The following is a 21,404-nucleotide window of genomic DNA, read 5'->3' as shown; positions in this document are numbered from 1 at the left end:
CACCTCGGAGTACTGCACCCTCCACACATCCTTCTGCTGATACCTGCATAGGAGAGACATCTCCACCCATAATTACAACAGCGCAAGTGAGCAGAGAGCTGAGGAGACTTCGGGCCAGCAAAGCATTGGGTCCAGATGGAGTATCGCCACGACTGCTGAAGACCTGTGCGTTGGAGCTGGGAAGTCCTCTACAGCACATCTTCAACCTGAGCCTGGAACAGTCCCAAGGCTTTGGAAAACATCTTGCATCACCCCAGTTCCAAAGGTATCACGTCCTGGTGAGCTGAATGACTTCCGGCCTGTCGCTCTGACATCACATGTGATGAAGACCATGGAGCGGCTGCTGCTTCACCACCTGAGGCCACAGGTCTGCCACGCCCTTGACCCTCTGCAGTTCGCATACCAGGAGAAGGTGGGAGCGGATGATGCCATCATCTACATGCTACACTGATCCCTCTCCCACTTGGACAGAGGCAGTGGTGCTGTAAGAATTATGTTTCTGGACTTCTCTATTGCCTTCAACACCATCCAACCTCGGCTCCTTAGTGACAAGCTGACAGAGGTGAGAGTAGATTCATACCTGATGGCATGGATTGTGGACTATCTTACAGACAGACCTCAGTATGTGCGTCTCGGGAACTGCAGGTCTGACGTTGTAGTCAGCAGCACAGGAGCGCCGCACGGGACTGTACTTTCTCCGGTTCTGTTCAGCCTATATACATCAGACTTCCAATACAACTCGGAGTCTTGCCACATGCAAAAGTTTGCTGATGACACTGCTATTGTGGGCTGCATCAGAAGTGGACAGGAGGAGGAGTATAGGATCCTAATCAAGGACTTTGTTATATGGTGCGACTCAAACCACCTACACCTGAACACCATCAAAACCAAAGAGCTGGTGGTGGATTTTAGGAGGCCCAGGCACCTCCGGGACCCTGTGATTATCAGAGGTGACTGTGTGCAGAGGGTACAGACCTATAAATACATAGGAGTGCAGCTGGATGATAAATTGGACTGGACTGCCAATACTGATGCTATGTGCAAGAGAGGACAGAGCCGACTATACTTCCTTAGAAGGCTGGCATCCTTCAACATCTGCAATGAGATGCTGCAGATGTTCTATCAGATGGTTGTGGCAAGCGCCCTCTTCTACGCGGTGGTGTGCTGGGGAGGCAGCATAAAGAAGAGGGACGCCTCACGCTTGGACAAACTGGTGAGGAAGGCAAACTCTATTCTAGGCATGGAGCTGGACAGTTTGACATCTGTGGCAGAGCGACGGGCGCTGAGCAGGCTCCTGTCAGTCATGGAGAATCCACTGCATCCACTGAACAGTATCATCTCCAGACAGAGGAGCAGCTTCAGCGACAGACTGCTGTCACTGTCCTGCTCCACTGACAGACTGAGGAGATTGTTCCTCCCCCAAACCATGTGACTCTTCAATTCCACCCGGGGGGGGGACAGGGTGGGGGGGGGGGGGTAAGCGTTAACACTATACAAGATTTTTTTTTTTTTTTTTTTAAACTTGAACTGCGTTTTTTTTGCTCTTTAATTAATATTGTTTTTATCAGTATGCTGCTGCTGGAGTATGTGAATTTCCCCTTGGGGATTAATAAAGTATCTATCTATCTATCTATCTATCTATCTATCTATCTATCTATCTATCTATCTATCTATCTATCTATCTATCTTTAATTTATAAAATTGAAAATAATGTATGAACATTAAAATATATTTTTTCAGCTGTTCTATGATGACATACACAAGCCTCAGATTGTAGTCTTTGCAACTGTGTTTTTATTTTAGTGTTCAAAGTCTACTTAGACAATAGGAGTTATGGATCATTAGTTCTTTTAAAGAACAACAAAGTTTATGAATTAATAATCTGCACATTGATGGACAGTGTACTTCATATCTAATTAATTAATATTGTTTGCTTGTAAATAATTGTGATATGCAAATCTTAAGAACAAAATGCATTTTCAACCAAAGTCAGATTTGTAGTGGCTACTAGTAATGGGTAATTCACAAACGATATGACTTTTTTAATTAATCTTATCCATGAATCATACATACTGATTCACAGTGAATCAATTCAGTTGAGCACAACACTACCACTATCGCACATGTGTAATATCATCTGCATTTTTTTTAAATGTTTGTACCACGGATCTGATTCACATTCATTGCTGTGATTCTTATTAAATTAAATAAATAAATTAAATTAACTTTGCTGATGAATATGAACTTGATCGTTAATGATTTTCTACTCATCATAAAAGTACAATACAGTAACAACATATCAACTCTGAGTATCTTTACAATTAAATGTATTGATTGATTTTCTTGCAATTTGTTGTTAGACTTTTTAAAACAGAATATATAAACACAAAATCAAAGCATTTTTATTAGTCAAGATATTTGTTAAGTACAGCAAGACTAAATTCCACTACATGTAGTAGTAAGTAGAATTGAAAAGTTTGCTTATTTTCTGATTTTAATTACATATGTTTCATGATTTTTTCTATACTTACTCCCCCTCTGTTTAATATTTTTCTTAAAATTCACCATGGCAGATGTAAGAATTATTTAATTTTGTATTTGTTATTAACCCCCCAATTGTGCAAATGATTGAAAAGAATTAAATTAATCAATTCAGCTCATCGGGTTACTTGAAAGAGCTGAATCAGTAAAGTGAATTGTAATGCCCTATCTAGTGACTATGATTTATTTGAAACAAATGAAGTTTTTGTTACAACAGAAAGACAGATCAAGTTGTTGTGCTTTTAAGTAGAGATCAGAAAAGCAAAAAGTAAGAACAGTTGAATTCTCAACAAATCACATCAAGGTGCTAACCAAAAATCACAGTCACAGGTAATTGCCAAGTCTTACCTTAATTGTCACTGAAGGTCACACAAATGATATTTTCCAGAACAAGTCAAAGTCTTTTTTTTGCCTTCATACTATCAGATGCTATGTGTTGTTGGTTTAATTTGATTTAAATAAGAATTTGTTACAAAGAAAAGGAGAATAGTAGTAATTTCAAAGATTAAACAGAATTAATCAGGACATGTTCTAAAGTGAATCTAACCAGTAACAACAAAGAATAACTTCTGTTAAAGCACACAAAGAAATTACACACACCAAGCTCAGACCTGTTGTAATGAAATCCTGCCACAAGCACACCCTGTGTGCAGGAGCAAAAGGAAACAAACAAAGAGAAAAAATTCAAATAAAGGGTTAGAGAGGTCTCCGGTTGTGGTAATTCTGCAAATATGAACAAGTGCATGAAACCCCCAAATTTACCTTTCTTGAATATCAATTAATTTTCATCTAGTGACTTCTGTGTTTTACTTTCTGTGTTTTACTTATGGATGAAGCCAAATAGTTTTGACATGAATGACTACAAAGCTGCAGTGATGAACAGTCAGGAATAGTGCTGCACACTAATACAGACTCGGTCACCATTTTCAATCATATTATGCTTTTGTGCACAATTTTACTGAATGTAACCAATATCATGCATGTGCTCACAATAATTTCAGTCATAGGTAAACAGTCTGGTAAGCAGTTGGCTGTTTACCTGAGTGGTAGATGACACTGCTTGTAATTCCTGTTGTCCTAAGTACATGTCCCATCCATACCATCTCAGGTAGTACAGTTGCTGGGAGCGGAAGGTGACATTCTTAGTTGTCCCACAACAAAGACAGCACATTTCTGCTGGAGAATCAGTCAGTTGTGCATTTTCGCACCTTCGTTATGCCTTTTAAGACTTTATGAGGTACTGTATTATTATCAAAAACTGTAGGATGTCTAGGCATAAGTTTAACATACTTTATATACAAGTTAATTTTAGTTTAAATTGAGTTTTGTGTTGTCAGATATAGTAATATTGCTTCACTGTCATTTTATTAATAAGTGTGAAACATTTTTCTGTAAAATAAGAATGAAGTATTATGTATTTTTGCTGATATTTTCATTAAGTTATTTTTAGTGCAAGTTCTGATTTAGATACAAAGTTGAGTTACAAGAGTCAGCAGCAATAGAAAATGTTCATAACCTGTGGGCCGCCTATAAATATAATTTTGGAAAAAGGCAGTTAATTCTTATTTAAGTATCAAAGACCATATTTGGTAAGACCAACAAATAAAAATTTAAGTTATATTGTAAGAAACTTTGGATAACCATCAAGGGACATTCTTCTTGTGATGTACTGTATAATGTGTTAGTGAGATAGTGTCCTGGGGTCCTGTGTGCAGTGTTGGTCACTGTGCTGCAGGAAAGACATTTTAGCTCTTAAAAATGAGTAGAAAAGAGTAGAAAATTGCATCTCCATTTCCAATAGACATAAAGAATTAAATTTAACTAATCTTAAACAAAAAGTTGATGTTGATGACACAATCTAAAAACTAAAAAAAAAAGTTTTTTTAGCTGCCATTTTGAAACAGTTTAGCCATTACCTAATTAGACTAGCTTGATGAACTTGATGGTCTTTGAGGGGATGTCTGCACCAAGTTCTATTAAAGTATTTTAAGAGAAAGTGGGTTAAAGCTCTGTCTAGAGTGTTTGTGTGAAAGGGCCGTATAATTATTAGGCATAATTCACAGTATACTAGCCAATATTTTCCTTTTGCTAATATAAAAAAATAACATACAGTACAGCATTTTTACAGTAGGCTAAATTCTACTATTGCTTTGTTTGTGTTTTGGAGCTGTTGCTTCTTCTGATATCTATTTTTGTGCTTTTGCACAAATCCTTTAAAATGCGTTTTTGTATTTCTGTCTGGCTCCAATTGTGTACAGTACAAATAGGTGTGCCTCATCTGCCAGGAAGCCACCTGCACTCAGATTATATATCATTTGACATGTCAATGGCAGTGTGCACAGACAATGCTGACATAAAGTTTTCACAGCTTTGTTGTTCACCTGCTTGATACACATGTGCTTACAGTTAATATTTACATTATACAACTTCCCTGGCGGCCCTGCACTAAGTCAAATGGGTTTGAGAATGTTATGTTATCTATATAACACCATCTAAAGCAGACCTTAACAGCAGTATGCAATAGTCATCAGCAAATAATCTGTTTTGAGCTTAAAGTAATACTTTATTCTATTAGCAAATAGTGAGTCTTTAACACTACCTGCAGTTATGTTTTTAACAAATGCAGATGCTTTCTGTGTGTTTCTCTGGCAGAGCCCATAAGTCCATGCAAACGGGGATGAAATATGACTACTGTAATAGTAAAAACTTTTTTAAAGAAATTAATGTCAAGTATAACAATTAGATAAAAGCGCAAAGTCTTCATCCCAGCGTCATACTGGGCATTGGCAGAGAACTCCCCTTTAAAAATAAGACTTTGCTGAATGGAGGTCAACATAATCAAGTAACATCTGGTTGGGGACTGTTTGGGAACAGTGTTACAGGACAAGGGTACAGATTGACTACCACAAGTGAAGAGCTCAAAATAAAATATAAGTGAATTACAATTGCCAGATTTACAAAACCTAACCAGAAATTAATCAAACAAGAGAATCTTCAAATGCTTTTTAAACACATTTTTAATGGAGGTAGGCAGCTCATTCCACTAGCCCAGAGCTACAAATGCAGAGAGTCTGCACTGACAATAACATTCTATCTGTAAGTTTTTTCATAATTGAGAATAGGCCATTCAGTCTATCAGTTTTTTTTATTAGCTAATATCCAAGTTCTGAAATTTTTTAAAATGGCGACTAAGCATCCTCTTCAACTACATGACTTGGCAGGTTATTCCAGAACTGCTTCCTGGACTTAAATTAATTTCCCCATAGATTTCTCAATTGCATGACTGAATATTTAAATGAAGAATTCTGAATATTCAGTTTGTTTGATGAATTAAAGAATTATGAAGACATAGGTTAGATTACCAGTTAGCCTTTTCTGATGTTACACCTGCAGAGATTTAAAAGACTGTCTAATTTTTTTTTTTTTTGGAATGTTGATGCAGTACTCCAGATTCGTTCTCAGTAGCTCTTTAAGAAGTGTGAAAATAATGACCCTTAATTTATATTAAAGAGTTTAATTTAATTTCAATTTCAATTTAAACCTCTAAATCTCAAAAACCATGCCAAATGCTACTTTTATTTTGGCATAATGCTCTTTTGAAAAGACAGCCTGAAAGTTCATCTCCAATGTAATGTTCATATAGTAAGCAATAACTTTTTTTAATTATAGAGTGATGAAGTAATAAATGTGGTGATCTCTCATTGATTCTTACTCAGTCTTGAATACTTCCTCTTAGTTTCCAATAGGGTCCTTATATATGTGATTCATTTTATCGGGGTCTACAGAATTGGTCCTGGACGCACATAGTGGCTGTAGGATTTTGTTCAGGCCTGATTGTTTAAAAAGGCTTGTTTGTCTTTTCAGGTCATTTTAACATTGTAGATGTTTTCCTTTCCAAAGATATCATCCAAATGATTTGTAGCCTGAAGTGGATGACTACTGTCATTCTCAGTTCTTCACATATTGAATCCTCAAAGCCACCTGATCCAGTTCAGGGACTGGGAAACAAAAGTTTCTTCTGGGATAAGGCAGACACTATCCCTGGACTGTGCAAGCTCAAGCATACACCCACACTGTGTCTCGCACAGGACCTGTTTGTTATCAGCAATTAATCTAACATAGACGTGTTTGGATGTGGAAGGGCAACCCATGCACAGACGGAGATAATGTTTAATCTCCACACAGATCAATGAGGCCTTCATTGATTTTCACTTTGCTACCATGCCATACTTCTTGAACTGTATTAATGATTATTAATTAAATGTCTTCGTTGCTAGTAAGAGGACTGTCTCTAAACACAAACTTATTTCTTTTTTATTTTTCTTTCTTTCTTTTTAATCACATGACATCACCTTATTTGTTTCATAGTTTTGTCAGGGCTCTGTCTCTTACTTTGTTTTGTTCCTTATATTAATACATTTATATTTATGAATTACATTCATTCATTATTTAATTATTTTTCATTAAGTGTACTGTTTTTTGTTAACCATTTAGTAATTTTCCTTTTGTTTCTTACTTTTTAGTTTGCCTCTTGCCCTTGCCTCTTCATGTTATACTAAACAGGCTATCTGAACCCTTGTTTTAAGGTTTAGCAAGCCATAGAATAACTGCTGGGTCATTGACTTTGTTCCCTTTGTTGTTGGCATCCATTCTCTCACTTTAGTAATATTTGGCTTGGTATTTTGCCCCTTTTGTATTGGTTACTCTTTTTCTGTTTGTGACATATTTGCTATATCTTTTCTTTTTGTATTGCTTTGCCTTTTTTTCTCCCTTGTATTTTTTTGTTTCTTTGTGTGTTTGCTTAGTTACTTTGAATGGACTTTATTTAATTGCCTTTTGCTTTGAGTAATTTATTAATAAACCAAATAGACCTAAAACTAGTGTTTTTGGAACCTTGCAGTGTTTTTTTGAGCTGTAAAGCCTAAATGTTAATAATTTGGTATATGTAATTTAAAGATAGTTATCTGTGATGTGCCTTCAGAACAGTCCGTGCGTATAACCTAACAAATTCTGTGCTGTCAAATCATGACTTCAGTGTGTCCCATAGTTGTTGGAAATTAGGTCACTAATACAAATAGTTCCATTTTACTCCTAGAGGTTCACTTAGACTGAGATCAGGTAACAAGGAATGATGCAACATTGAATTAAAATCTATTGTCATGTTGTGGAAACCATTCCAGGTCTTCCCAACCCTTTTAATCATCAACATTAAAAGAAATAAACATTTGAAATACATCAGTCTGTGTGTAATGAATGAATCTAATATACAAGTTTCACTTTTTGAATGGAATTACTGAAATAAATCAACTTTGTCATGATATTCTAATTTTATGACCAGCACCTGTATATTCACATACCCATGTTTTCAAAACTACTAGTATAATATGCCACTGACAGCTGTAGCAGTGTTGGCAATAATTATTTGTAATAGTTTAAGGACTGAGAGAATTTACCCTTTTTCCCAATACAATATATGTGTGAAGATAGTTTTATTTTTAATTAAGAAATGTGCTCTTTTAATTATCACCTTTGAGTAAAAACAATAAAGTTAATTGTGACATTATAGTTGTATTTGTTTTGGTGTGTTTTCAGTATCCATCAATGTATCCATCTGTTTTCAAACCCACTCAGTAGCAGAATGAAAAGTGAAGCTGATACTGGAATGTAACTTTCAAAAGATTTTCATTGATGCCCAAATGAACTTTACATTGTTCTTTATTTTAATTTTTGATTAAAGAATTACAGTATATCAACTAGTGAGAAGTCAAGCAAAATGACACCTTTTATTGGCTAACTAAAAAGATTACAATACGCAAGCTTTCGAGGCAACTAACACAGTACAACACCCTAGCACTACAATATATCACCTAAGAAGAAAAATGTCAAATTTCTAGGCAGTCTTAGCCCTCCTATTTTTTTCTGACACTGCTAGCTCAATGTTACTCAAATGAATAAAGTAACCCCTGATATGTACAGTAGAAACCCAATTAGAATTCTTGCTCCTATGCATAACTGTAATTACTGAGCAGTAGACTTTTGTGTCAGCTAGGAGCACTGCAAGTCATCAACAGAAACCACAGGCTCGTAAATGTAGGAACTGACCAAAAAGCAATTTTTGAATTTTTGGCTGAAAATAGCATGAAACATATTCTACAGATGTGGTTCTTCAATCTGCTGGGGTCATGAGCACATATGCAGTACACATGTGAATTCAAAAGCCAGGAGCCACTTCCGCTAACCTCAGTCTCACCAAATCTTTCAAGGGTTCACAGGACAAAGAGATAATAAAGCTCCACAGTGTATTCATTTGCTTATGGTAGTGGTGCATTCACATTCCCTCAGAATTATTATTCTTACAGCTCTTGAGTAACTATTAATATTAATATCCAAGCTGGATGTCTGAAAATATCCATAGATGGTGATTTTTGCCAATTTACTGAACTTGACACCATATGTCAATAAAAATATGGCTATGATGGCAACAACTGAAGATAATAAATATAAATTAAATATAGCATATTATAGATATGTATTTCATTTGAAAGAAAAATATTTTCGTTTTACCCATCTGTGATTTATTATTATTTTATTTGACCAAGACAAAGTCACTTCAAAGATGACAAGCATAATCACAATAAGGTGGAAATACAACACATTCTAGCATGCCATAGTAACTGCCTTAGCAGCTTCTTTAGTTATCAGTCTTCCTTCAGTTGTTTTTAAATTTCATTTTCAAAAATTACTGCTTAAGCTAACTGGCAAGTACCGTCCTGCTATATGCATTTACAGAACAGAAATAGCATATTTTAAAAGCTGATTTAATCTGAACAGCTGTCTTGGAAAATGTATTCTTTCAGTTCTACAATTTTATCTCTGCATCGCTTTGGATTTCAGGTTCCTTTCTCTTTTTGTCCACCTTTTGCCTAAACCTAAACTACACAGTTGGTAGGAGTGTGAGCTTATTGCAACAACAGTAAAATGAAAGCATGAGCCAACCCAGAGCAGGGAAACATTCATTACTGGACATAATGCATGAACACCCAGGACAATTTAAAGTTGCTAATAATCCTGAAAGCATATTTTAAATGTTAACAGAGAATAAGAGTCAATGGAGCAAAACCACATTTTCTTCTTTTATGTAAAAATCTTAATGTAAAGCACTGAGTATGCAGGAAAATAATCTCACAACAACTGTAAATCATGTAAAATTATAATACAGTAATGCTCTCAGGTGTTTAGAGAATATGTTCTAGTACTCTGGAAAATTAGACCATATTTGAAAAATAAGACAATAGGCAGGCAAACACATCTGTAAAGGAAAGGGTGGATAACCGCTAACAAAAAGAGTAAGGAAAGACTGTGTCCCAGCCATGGTCACCACTTTTACAAGCATTTTAATATGTTGCAATAAACAAATAAATAAAACCTGCAGCTTTGCACATTATTGCATTCTAAAATTGTAAGTGTTGTAGCACTGTTTCTTGTTGCTCTACTTGTGCTCATAAAGCAGGTGTAATACTCCCAAATTTTAAGTCACCAAAAGCAGTTCTGTGCTAAACTTGTTTGTTATTAATCAAATGCAGTATAAGCTTCTTAAGTGCCATCACATACACTGTATATGCTTTAGTAATTATTTCTTTAAAAAATGGCCAGCTATAATGTCACCATGGAAACATTAACTTATGTAAATACACATCTCAAGGTGCTATATAAATAAAATGTATTATTATTATTATTGTTTATTATCTCTGAATCTCTGTAAAATTTTACATTATAAAATGTGAGGAAACACATGAAGGAGAAAGAAACTTATTAGGAGGTTAAGAGAAGTAATTTTGAAAATGAAAACTGAAAAGAAGCTAAACTGATAGCTGCTGTAATTAAGCTGCTAAGGTAATTAAATTCTGTTTCTGAGTTGCAAAACTCTGTTGAGCGCATTTGTACATTGATTAAAATTATCATCAGATAATTTTCAGGTCATCTAAATTATGTTTTCAGCTGCAAGCTGAAGATATGTTTCAGAAGGTTTATTTTATTGAAATAGAACCTAAATGGAAGTATACATTTTGTCATTGTCAGGCTCCGACTGAAACAAAAAAGAATTTGAACTGCAGACTGGCTGAAAATTAGATCACTTTCTGTCATTCAGTCTCTAAGCTGGTTATGTAACATCTCTGCCCTTTAGTAAAAAGTATCACAAAAATCTCTTGTATTTAAAGTGGTCTTGGATGATGTTGACAATAAAATAGGCTATATAAATACCACGTTACCTGAAATTAGTTGACTAAATGAAGGTCTGTCACATGAAATAAGCAGGTTTCAGCAATGAGTAGTTTATTGATTTGCTTTGAATTTTAATTCACACTGATTGTTGCTATACAGGCTTGTTTTCAGCTAGTTGAAGATAAAAAATATGTGATTTTTGCCAGTACTGGCTTCAGTTGTGGACAAGTGTTTTTATTACTGAAAACAACACTTGATGTTTAAGCTCCTACTTAGTGGTTTCCTGAGCTGCTCACTTGCACAGTTCTTGATTTTTGATGAGCCTAAGCACAATTGCTAGCCAAAAAGTAATCTTAAAGTGATAACAAAAAGTTTGGTTGGCTTCATTTCAGTTCACATGGTCATAATTAATTAACAACATTAAAAATACAGAAAGTGCAGGAAATACTTTCTCTGTGTTCAGCAAAAATGTCACTACATGGGAAAAATACACACAATGAATGATAGCATGGAGGAAAGCTTAATTTATTATGATATTTTTTTTTAGAGTAGAGACATTTAGTGTAGTAGTTTTATTGCATACTAACATAATCATTAGCTTGAATTTAAAGACAATTGTAACTAATCATATCTCTAGAAAGATAATTTGTTGTAACTAATCTGTGCTATATGTAGAAGGAAAAAATATAAGAGAACATATATGAGAATATAAGATTATAAAATATAAGAGAACAGAGAATATAAGAGAACTTAAATGTTCTACTACAGAGGGGGCTGGGTGGTCTCATGGTCTTGGACCCCTGCAGATTTTATTTTTTTTCTCCAGCCGTCTGGAGTTTTTTTTTTTTTTCTGTCCTCCCTGGCCATCAGACCATACTCTTATTCTATGTTAATTAATGTTGTCTTATTTTAATTCTTACTTTGTCTTTTTTTTCTCTCTTTTCTTCATCATGTAAAGCACTTTGAGCTACATTATTTGTATGAAAATGTGCTATATAAATAAATGTTGTTGTTGTTGTACTTTCCAAGCACAGAGGGCTGGCACACAATTTATCCTGTGCGCAAGACTAATGTTGTCAAGAGCAGAAAGTGTTTCCAGAATGCACTTTGAAATAATAAAGTTTCTAGAACTTTTCAGATGTTCTGCTAGGGGAATAATGTAATTTCTCATTAGAATTCATTTATTTTCTTAAGTTCAGGACAATTCTTGCTCTGATGGGACTTTTTGTGTACTACTTTCTTTTCTCAGTTTGGCAGAAATAACCAATTGTGTGTTATATTTGTAAATCAATAATTATTTTTAGTACAAAAGAATCTTTTAAAATAGTTTCCATTTACTTCTTCCATATATTGTAGTTCAACATTTTAAAGGTTTTCCATTTAATTTGTAAAGAAAAAAATATAACTTTAAGAATGGTTAAAATTGTATCAAGTGTATAAAGAGCCCTGTGATAGTGCTTAGTAGGGATAGTGGCAGCATCTGTACAGTGTATATGTAGCCTTAAAAGTAGCTTTTTAATAAACTTACCTCTTGGTACATATAACAGGATTGGTGCATGTCTTGCTCATATTGTTTCTAGAATAGGGTCTAACTTTAGTGATCCTAATTTAGAGGAAAGAGACAGCTGGGGAAAAATTGAGCTGTGCTCTTAGAGTAATTATTTTAGTATGTGCTGTACTATGTACACGTCACAATAAACTCAACTTTGAAATTGTTACTCTTACAAGTGATTTTTTAATTAAAATGGAATACTTCAGATAATTGCTTTGTTTCATTTTTGTATTTTTCAAATTACCATCGATAGTTCTTGGACCTCCAAATTCATCTCCAGCTAGGGTGTCATTTTGTGACAATACAGTAACATGGATTCCCCATAATAATGTAGATTTGAACTCAAATTTTCTCCCACAATCCAGAAGCTTAAAGTTTGATTGATTTTGGGTGGGCAGGAGGGGTAGTGTGAGTCTACACCCTGATGGTCTGGTCACCATTTGCTTATGCATCTCTGAGTTTTTTTTACTTGTGTTTGTGGAGAGCAGTGCTTATGTCTTACTACACTGTCTGATTCACCGGGAAAATGAAAATAGCCAGGATTGCAGAAGACCAAATGCACACTATGAACCTTTATTTTCAATTTGTATCTTGTATGAGGATGTACAAGATTTAACAACAAATGTAGGCAGCCATAATTCAGTTCACACTTTAATTATGCAGTTTCAGTAAGATGAATATATCACAGCACATGAATACCTTTGAAATGTTGTATCCAGTCCAGCACAGTGCAATACCTGTTTTTTGAATAGGCCCACTATTTTAATTTTATATTTTATGAAGTGTTTTGTTTGAGCATATATTCTGCAGTAATTCACCAATTTGACACTGCATCTAAGTGTGTGTGCCCACTTGTGGACAATACTTTCAGCTGGGATATAACAGTCAGGAGAGGCTTTAACATCATTAATAAAATTTACGTTTGTGTATTTTCTTAACGAATGAGACTAGATGTGTGAATTTTATTTTTTTTAATTTTTTTTTCTAGGTCTTACCTTTTCCAAGCCAAGTAATTTATAACAGAGTTGGGAAGTGTGGTAGTCGCACTGTTGTCCTGCTGCTCAGAATCCTTTCTGAAAGACATCAATTTAATCTTGTGGCCTCGGATGTCCATAATAAAACTAGGCTCACCAAGCACGAACAGGTAATCATTTATTTTTTGTTTTTTCACATGTTATAAATTTTACTTGCATTTTTATTTTAACAGACTCTTACTTAACAGACTTACCTTTAGGAAAAGTCTTTAGGAAAATGCTATAAAAAGAACTGGAACTAATTTTTATAGTTTCCTTAACAGGAAAGAAAAGAATGAGGTTCATCTACGACAAATTTTAGAAATATTACATAGCTAAAGTGGGGTAGTAATTGCAAGTAGTTACAAGAACAGGAAAATGAGAACTCACTGGAAAATACAGCACTTGCACTCTATTATGTATTGTGTTTAGAAAAGGTTTGGCCTTGTGCAAGAATTATTTTGTCTATTAATAGTGAATTTTCTACAATATGTAATTCACACTGTTAAACACAGAACTAGATGTACTCTTATAATACAGTAAATATACAGTGAATTTGAGTGTGTTTCATGATTTTATAATAAAGCAAAAATGGCATAAATTTGAAAACATGATGTAGGGCACACATCATTATGGCCTATGGTTCTGCAATTTAAAAAAAAAAACAACAAAAAAATAACTTTTGAAGCAACACTTTAAACTATCCATCCATCCATTATCCAACCCGCTATATCCTAACTATAGGGTCACGGGGGTCTGCTGGAGCCAATCCCAGCCAACACAGGGTGCAAGGCAGAAAACAAACCCTGGACAGGGCGCACACACCAAGCACACACTAGGGACAATTTAGAATCGCCAATGCACCTAACCTGCATGTCTTTGGACCGTGGGAGATAATCGGAGTACCCGGAGGAAACCTACGCAGACATGGGGAGAACATGCAAACTCCACGCAGGAAGGATCCGGGAAGCGAACCCGGGTCTCCTAACTGCGAGGCAGCAGCGCTACCCACTGCGCCACCGTGCCGCCCTCACTTTAAAATAATGCCTGCTAAATAAAACGTTTGACCTCACACTATGAAATAGAAAAGTGTCAGATTAAGATAATTTAAACACTTGGATTTGTAATGGAAACTGTGCAATTAGTAGTATTATTGTCACATGTACAAAGTACAGTGAAACTTATAAGAAATTTATAAGCCCAGCCAACCTGAAGCACATCACCACTCTCCAGAAGCAAAAGCCTCAAGAAAGTTTCACTGTAAAGACCATTGTCCGATTAGCATTTTCCTTTTCCTTCTTTCACTGGCAAAAAACACATATCCCAAAATAAAAAGTATGTATAATTAGGTTAATTACGAGGCAGCTGTGAAAGACAGGTATGTCACTGTATATGGAAATATATAGATAAACATATAATGTGTTTCTAATGGACCAATTTCTTCAATAAAGCTTTTAGCAAACTACTGTTCATGCTTGCAACCTTAACCATTTTCTTCTTCCCTAGTATGGTTAGTGACTCATTAAGTAACATCACTTATAGGAATTATTGTGTAGTCATATGAAAGAAAAAAAATGTCATCTTTTATATTTTAGTACAAAAAAAGTTCCTGTTTCAGCTCTAAAGACATGAAGAAAACAGTTAGACAATGCAAAAAATCTCAGTTTATCCACCTCCTGTCCCACTAGGAGATCTTTTGGATGTGCTATAGAATTAATCTTTTCTGTTTACAATGAAAAAAAATTTTTTACATCATTGTCTTCCTGTTAATTAAGCATGCTAATTGAGGTGAATAGTAGGGATGGTCTGATGAATCGGCTGCCGATCTAAGTTGGACGATTTTCACTAAAAAAGACTCGATCAATGGTCAGTAAAAAATGATATTCAACCCTTGCTTTCCTAAGCATTATGGTAATTTAGTTGTAGTGCACCTTTACGCAAGATATTACGGTAGTTGAGTTGCACATCTTTTATTTTTTTTATCAGACAGCCAGAAGCAATAGGATTATTAGCCTTTACATTAAAGAAAGTGGAGAAATAAACTGAGCAAAAGAAATGAGAGAACTTGCCCTATGCAATTAGACAAATGGCAAGAAAAGCTACTTTAATTATTTCACTTTTATTTTGTCCTTTAAATTAAAGCAGACACAGTTTGAGTTTGGACAGCAAGCTCTTTTTAAGTGCACCAGCTTACATTTTTAATTGGGAAAAAAAGATAAAGACACATTTCAAAATGCTGTTTAGTAAACAATAGGCTTTTTTATTTTGTACTGTGTTTAATATTTATTGTTTTGTGTCATACAGCATAAGTTTTGCTATGATTTTCTTCATTAAATTTAAATTTCTCTTGGGATCAATAAGTTTATCTATCTATCTATCTATCTATCTATCTATCTATCTATCTATCTATCTATCTATCTATCTATCTATCTATCTAAGAAACAGGTGCAACATACTTCAAATGGTAATTTGTATTTCTAATTACACAACAAGAATTATGAATGTCTGGCTGATACACTGAAGAAAAAAACACACATTTATAAATGTAGTAAATATATATTTTAACAGCAAACAGCTATAGCACAATTAATAATTTAAAATGATTAAAACCTATAAGTGCATGTATATTTACCTTTAGGCAGTGTTTAATTGCCAGTGTCAATTCATTGAGTGTCTGAGAATATTAATTTTTTTGTTGTTATAGAAATGGTGAAAACTACTTTTTTAATTAAACTTTTTCAGATAAATATATTACAAAAAAATTAAACAATATAACAGCTTATAATTATGACAAGCTTTTTATTTTCTTTTATGCCAAGTAATTAAGTATTATGGGTAATTATTATTCATTAAAGTGTATATTGTAAGGAAATTTGATCTGTTTTAGTATTTTTATGATCCCTGAAAAATAAGCATACAGAATTTAAGTTTGTTAACAGAAAATTAACACTTAATACCTGTGGTCTATAGCCAGCCTATTGAAATGGTGGCCCATGGGCTACATGCAGCCCAGAAGCAAATTCCGAGTGGCCCAGCCTGTGGTCCTGCCAGAAATGCACTGAAGAATCAAGAAAAACACATTTCATAAGTCTTCAGAAATTCCTACAGTAGTACAGACCATGAATGTAGCACTCCATGTAGCCTAGCAACATTAAAACCACAATGTAGTGTATTGTTGTGTGTCTTGAAGTGATGGTAGTAGTTTATGATACTGTGATGACCTTTGGAGTAAGACACGCAGGGGTGACTTTTCTGGGTGAATGTTCAAAATGAAGACTGGCTGTTTATTTGGTGTGCCGCGATGTAAATGGTGTCCTAAAGCTTCTTGTCTGGGTCATAGGGACACCTCGAAAACAAAAAAAGGCAATAGGGAAACAGAAGACAAAAATGACAGAATGATACAGATCCTCAAAAAAATGGCTGAAAGCCCTAAAAATGCAATGCCCCATACCATCCTCTCTATTAATGTCTCAGACATCGAATGTAATTCAGTTGTTCATAACATATGTTCTTCTTCAGTTTATGCAAAACGTGCTGTAATTCATCTTAAAATTGTGGACTTTGCACCTATTTTTATATTTTTATATATATAAGAGACTAGACCATAACTGTGAACAATACTATCTAGCATTGGGCTCACTATGCCATAAGATTTGGGACTGTCAATAAATTTTGACCATTTTGGTTAACAATATTTGCTTATGTATCAAACTGTTCAATAATCCTTTATGCCTTTATTTGGAGGAACACTGAGTGGCAAACGATTATTTAGCAATAAACTCACTGTGATTTCCTGCTCAAAAATTGTTAGCATGTTGCCTGATTTTGCTTAACTGGACATGCACCCTGTATAACTCATTTGGAATGTCTCATCTAAAACTAGAAAAAACTGTTCTGCAGAACAGTGCAAATGTTTTTTTGTAGAATTATTTTATAATGGGACATTTGTTCAAATACCTCTCCAAACTGGATACGTCTTTAAGTGTTGATTATAATTTAATGTTTCTTAACTCTTTCTTGGAGTTATTGAAATGTACATTAGGTTGTTATGTGGTTTGTAATGTGATCTTTACATCAAAGCAAAAGTGCATAAACAATCTGTCAAAGCAAGGGAACACATATGGATATGTAATGAATATTATTATAAACTAGGAATATTTTGAAGATTGGTAAGTGTGAAACATAAATCCGCCCACTTTTTCTCGCAAATTGTGTACATAACATTCGTAAAGTTGATACTGATTGTGTACTCAAAAAGCATGTAAATATTTATGTGTACTTGTGACGGACTGATACATACTCTCAGTCCAGACTTTAGGGTGGTTTGAACGGTGCCCTAGCACTAAGCTTCAAGCTCACGGATGTCAAACTGAGGATTTCTTTTATGTATTTAAAAAGAAGGTTGCATGCACTTTTTAATTGCCAAGGAGAATTTGCAAAAGCATCAGACTTCCTCTCTTGATCTGTCTTGAACATTATCGAATAATAGCCTTAGTACTGACATGGCGGCTGGTTGAGGATATGGGGGAGAGAGTAGCTTATGATTAGAAGTCAGTGAAGTGCATCTGTTTCTTCATATTTCCCGGAATCACGCCTAAGCATTAGCTGAAACAGCTTTGGATGGGACTACACTAAGAGCTTAGTTTTTGGGCTGCTTCCGTGACTTAGGAAAGGACAGCTTGAATAAGCCATAGGTCTTGTTACAAAATTTATTACGTTTTTATTTGGTATTTTTGGTATTTGGTACACTTCATTAATCCCCTATGGGAAATTGTCCTTTCACTTGACCTGTACAGGTCAGAATGCAGAGTCAGCCATTGTACAGCACTTCTGGAGCAATTTTCAGGTTAAGGGCCTTCCTATCTTCATTACTCTGCCATTAGTTATTTCTCAGTTACTGAGCAATTACTGTTTTGTTTTAGTTTCTTTTTAATTTGCTTAGATAAAAGCATGACAAGCTGTGTATGTGTGTGTATATATATATATATATATATATATATATATATATATATATATATATACAGTATATATACACTGTATATAGCTCATATATATATATATATATATATATATATATATATATATATATATATATATATATATATAGTGGAAGAGAAGGTCTGTGATACGGTTTGCATATTTACAGCTGGAGATCCACAAAGGGAGAAAAAAATGAATCACATATCATAAAGTAGTTTTTATTCCTGAGCTTTCAACCCCTACCAGGGGTCTTCATCAGAGGATAATGCTTAGACTTACAAGAATCAAAGGCAATATATAGCAACACATTAAGTGGGGTGGGGGGGGGGGGGGGGGGGAGGTGACTAAGTCGGTATGATCAAGGGGGGGGGGGGGGGTTGTATAGTTTATTTATTATGTACATGTTCTTCTTAAGTTAGCATATGCTGGATTTATGTCCAAGTGTCTGTTGTTGGCGTTTTCATTTGATAGCCAAGACTCGGCCAACTCTCTGGCACTTTTAGTACTGGCCTTAAATTTTACTTTTACATTGTCCCAGTTGAATGTATGTCCTGTCGATTTAGTATGTGGATATCCCATGCAATTCTTGCTCAGCGGTATACATAGGACAAACTTCAAAAAGAATCTCAACACGTGTGCAGGAACATCGCAACGCCGTCAGAAGAAAGGACGCACTATCATTGATCTATGCACATACTAAATCGACAGGACATACATTCAACTGGGACAATGTAAAAGTAAAATTTAAGGCCAGTACTAAAAGTGCCAGAGAGTTGGCCAAGTCTTGGCTATCAAATGAAAACGCCATCAACAGACACTTGGACATAAATCCAGCATATGCTAACTTAAGAAGAACATGTACATAATAAATAAAATATACAAACCCCCCCCCCCCCCCCTCTTGATCATACCGACTTAGTCACCTCCCCCACCCCCCCTCCACCCCCACTTAATGTGTTGCTATATATTGCCTTTGATTCTTGTAAGTCTAAGCATTATCCTCTGATGAAGACCCCTGGCAGGGGTTGAAAGCTCAGGAATAAAAACTACTTTATGATACGTGATTCATTTTTTTCTCCCTTTGTGGATCTCCAGCTGCAAATATATATACAGTATATATACACTGTATATAGCTCAACAGTCACTGTACTAATTAAGTAATAAGAAAATAAATAATGTCAATTTGAAAATTATAAATGTTCAGACAGCTGTGCCATTTTTTTAAAACCTATATTTTTAGATTATCATTACTTTATCTGAACCAAATCCCATTTCCAACAGCGTCAAATATTCAAATATCAATTAAGAGTTAACAGAAATAAATATAAGTACAGTAGTGCATGGATTTCCCAAAATAATGGGGATGGGAGAAAATTTTGATGGGTAATCAAAAATAGATTAAACAAATGAAAGCAATGAAAATAAAAAAAAATATTTTCAAACCTATTGTATTTTAAAATATTTGTGATTAGTGGCATATTAAATTACTTATTAATTCATTTGTAAATTAATAATGCATTTTGGTCTAAATAGGTAATTTATAAGAGGTGTTTATTGTGCCATTTTGAAAGTTGAAGCTCCAAAGTACTTAAGGGGCAGCAGTGGAAGGATGTATTGGTGTCATTGCATCAGGCACTAACAACTCTAAGGCTGACCCTGCATACGCTGTTCTTTCTGGGAGGCTAACACAGTACGGGAAACAATCCTCTTACCCATTCTGCACTCTCAGGCTATTAATAGTAAAGTCACTTTTTTTTACATTTTTACATGCTTAAGAGTTATGCCCTGTTAGACTTCACTATTAACCTTTGCCCTCTGTGCTGAAGCTCATCCTTGTGACCAGCTCATGTGCATTTGATCAATCTAAATTACACATAGAAGACTTTGAGTGCATATTCTGACAATGGAACTGTGAATGACAAAATGAATTGTATTTTAGCCAGAAAAGCTGTCTAGAACATTTGGCTTTGAGTTGTAATATCTAAGGAAAGTAAAAATGGTGCAATTTATGGATTGTTTGTCATCATACTTACAGACATTACTCTTTTTAAACATTTGTGCAATGTTTAATCTTTTTGAATAGATTGTTTCAGGGATTTCATGCACTTTAATTACCTAAGCTAAAAATCCATTCATACCAGCAAAGGCTATCATGGCATTATAGGGCATAAGGCATGAGCCAACCCCTGGGCAAGGCACCGGCTCATTATAGCTTCAGTTGTGAGAATATAGAGTAGCCATTTAACTATACATACATATGTTTGAGACAAAATCAGAGTACCCAAAGAAAACCGAAACAGTTCTAGGGACAGCATGCAAACTCCATATAATTTAACTTTATTTTATTTATTTCACTTTCTTCCTCTGCATGTTTCAATGTATTTGAATACTAATGGCGGTGGCGTGGTTGTGCAGTGATAGCACTGTTGCCTTATAGAAAGTGTCCCAGGTGCTCCTTGTGTAGAGTCTGCATTTCTTCTGGGTGCTCAGGTTTCTCCCATCGTCCAAAGACCTGCAGATTAGGTTAACTGGCATTTTTAAAACGCCCTAGTGTGTGCATGCGGGGTGTGTGTGTTTGTGTTCACTCTGCAATGTAACGACACCCTGTCTAGGGAGTGTCCCTGCCTTGTGCCCTGTGGTTGCTGGGATAGACTCTAGCTTCTCTGTGACCCTGCCCTGGATATGCTGGTTAGGAAAATGGATAGATGAATGCTAATAGTGTCAGTAATTATAACAGCAATTTCTTATTCTCTATGTAGCTGCGTTTTCCCAGTTTCTAAAATTCTGCAGCTCAAACTCAAAAAATGGGATTCAGCAAAGGCCTGACGCGCAGAAATGATTCCACAGACAAAATATCTTCGTTTTTAAAAGTTTAGTTAAATTTTAAAGTAAAACAGTTCACACAAAAATAAAGGAAGAAAAATTAAAATAGCAAAAAAAAGGAAAAAATTATAATAAGAAAAATGTAGTTCTGAGCTTAATCTTGTTACAACTTAAATCATTATTAATTTCTTATAATTTCTGAACCATTTCAAAGCAGTCAGAAAACTGTATGCTTATCCTATCTCTGAGTAGAAAATGGGTCTTTCAAGTCC

The 21,404-nt window shown here is 34.9% G+C and overlaps 1 protein-coding gene across 1 annotated transcript in view; it reads left to right on the top strand.

The window, feature by feature from the left end:
* Positions 1 to 21,404, top strand: part of usta (uronyl 2-sulfotransferase a) — a 395,470-nt gene that overhangs the window by 226,201 nt on the left and 147,865 nt on the right. Inside the window, exon 3 of the mRNA XM_028797879.2 lies at positions 13,305 to 13,460. Within this exon, the coding sequence (XP_028653712.1) occupies positions 13,305 to 13,460 (156 nt within the window). The remainder of the gene's footprint in view (positions 1 to 13,304; positions 13,461 to 21,404) is intronic.

Source organism: Erpetoichthys calabaricus, chromosome 3 (assembly GCF_900747795.2).
Source record: "Erpetoichthys calabaricus chromosome 3, fErpCal1.3, whole genome shotgun sequence".
In the NCBI taxonomy this organism is placed as follows: domain Eukaryota; kingdom Metazoa; phylum Chordata; class Cladistia; order Polypteriformes; family Polypteridae; genus Erpetoichthys; species Erpetoichthys calabaricus.
This window is presented reverse-complemented; position numbering and strand designations above follow the sequence as displayed.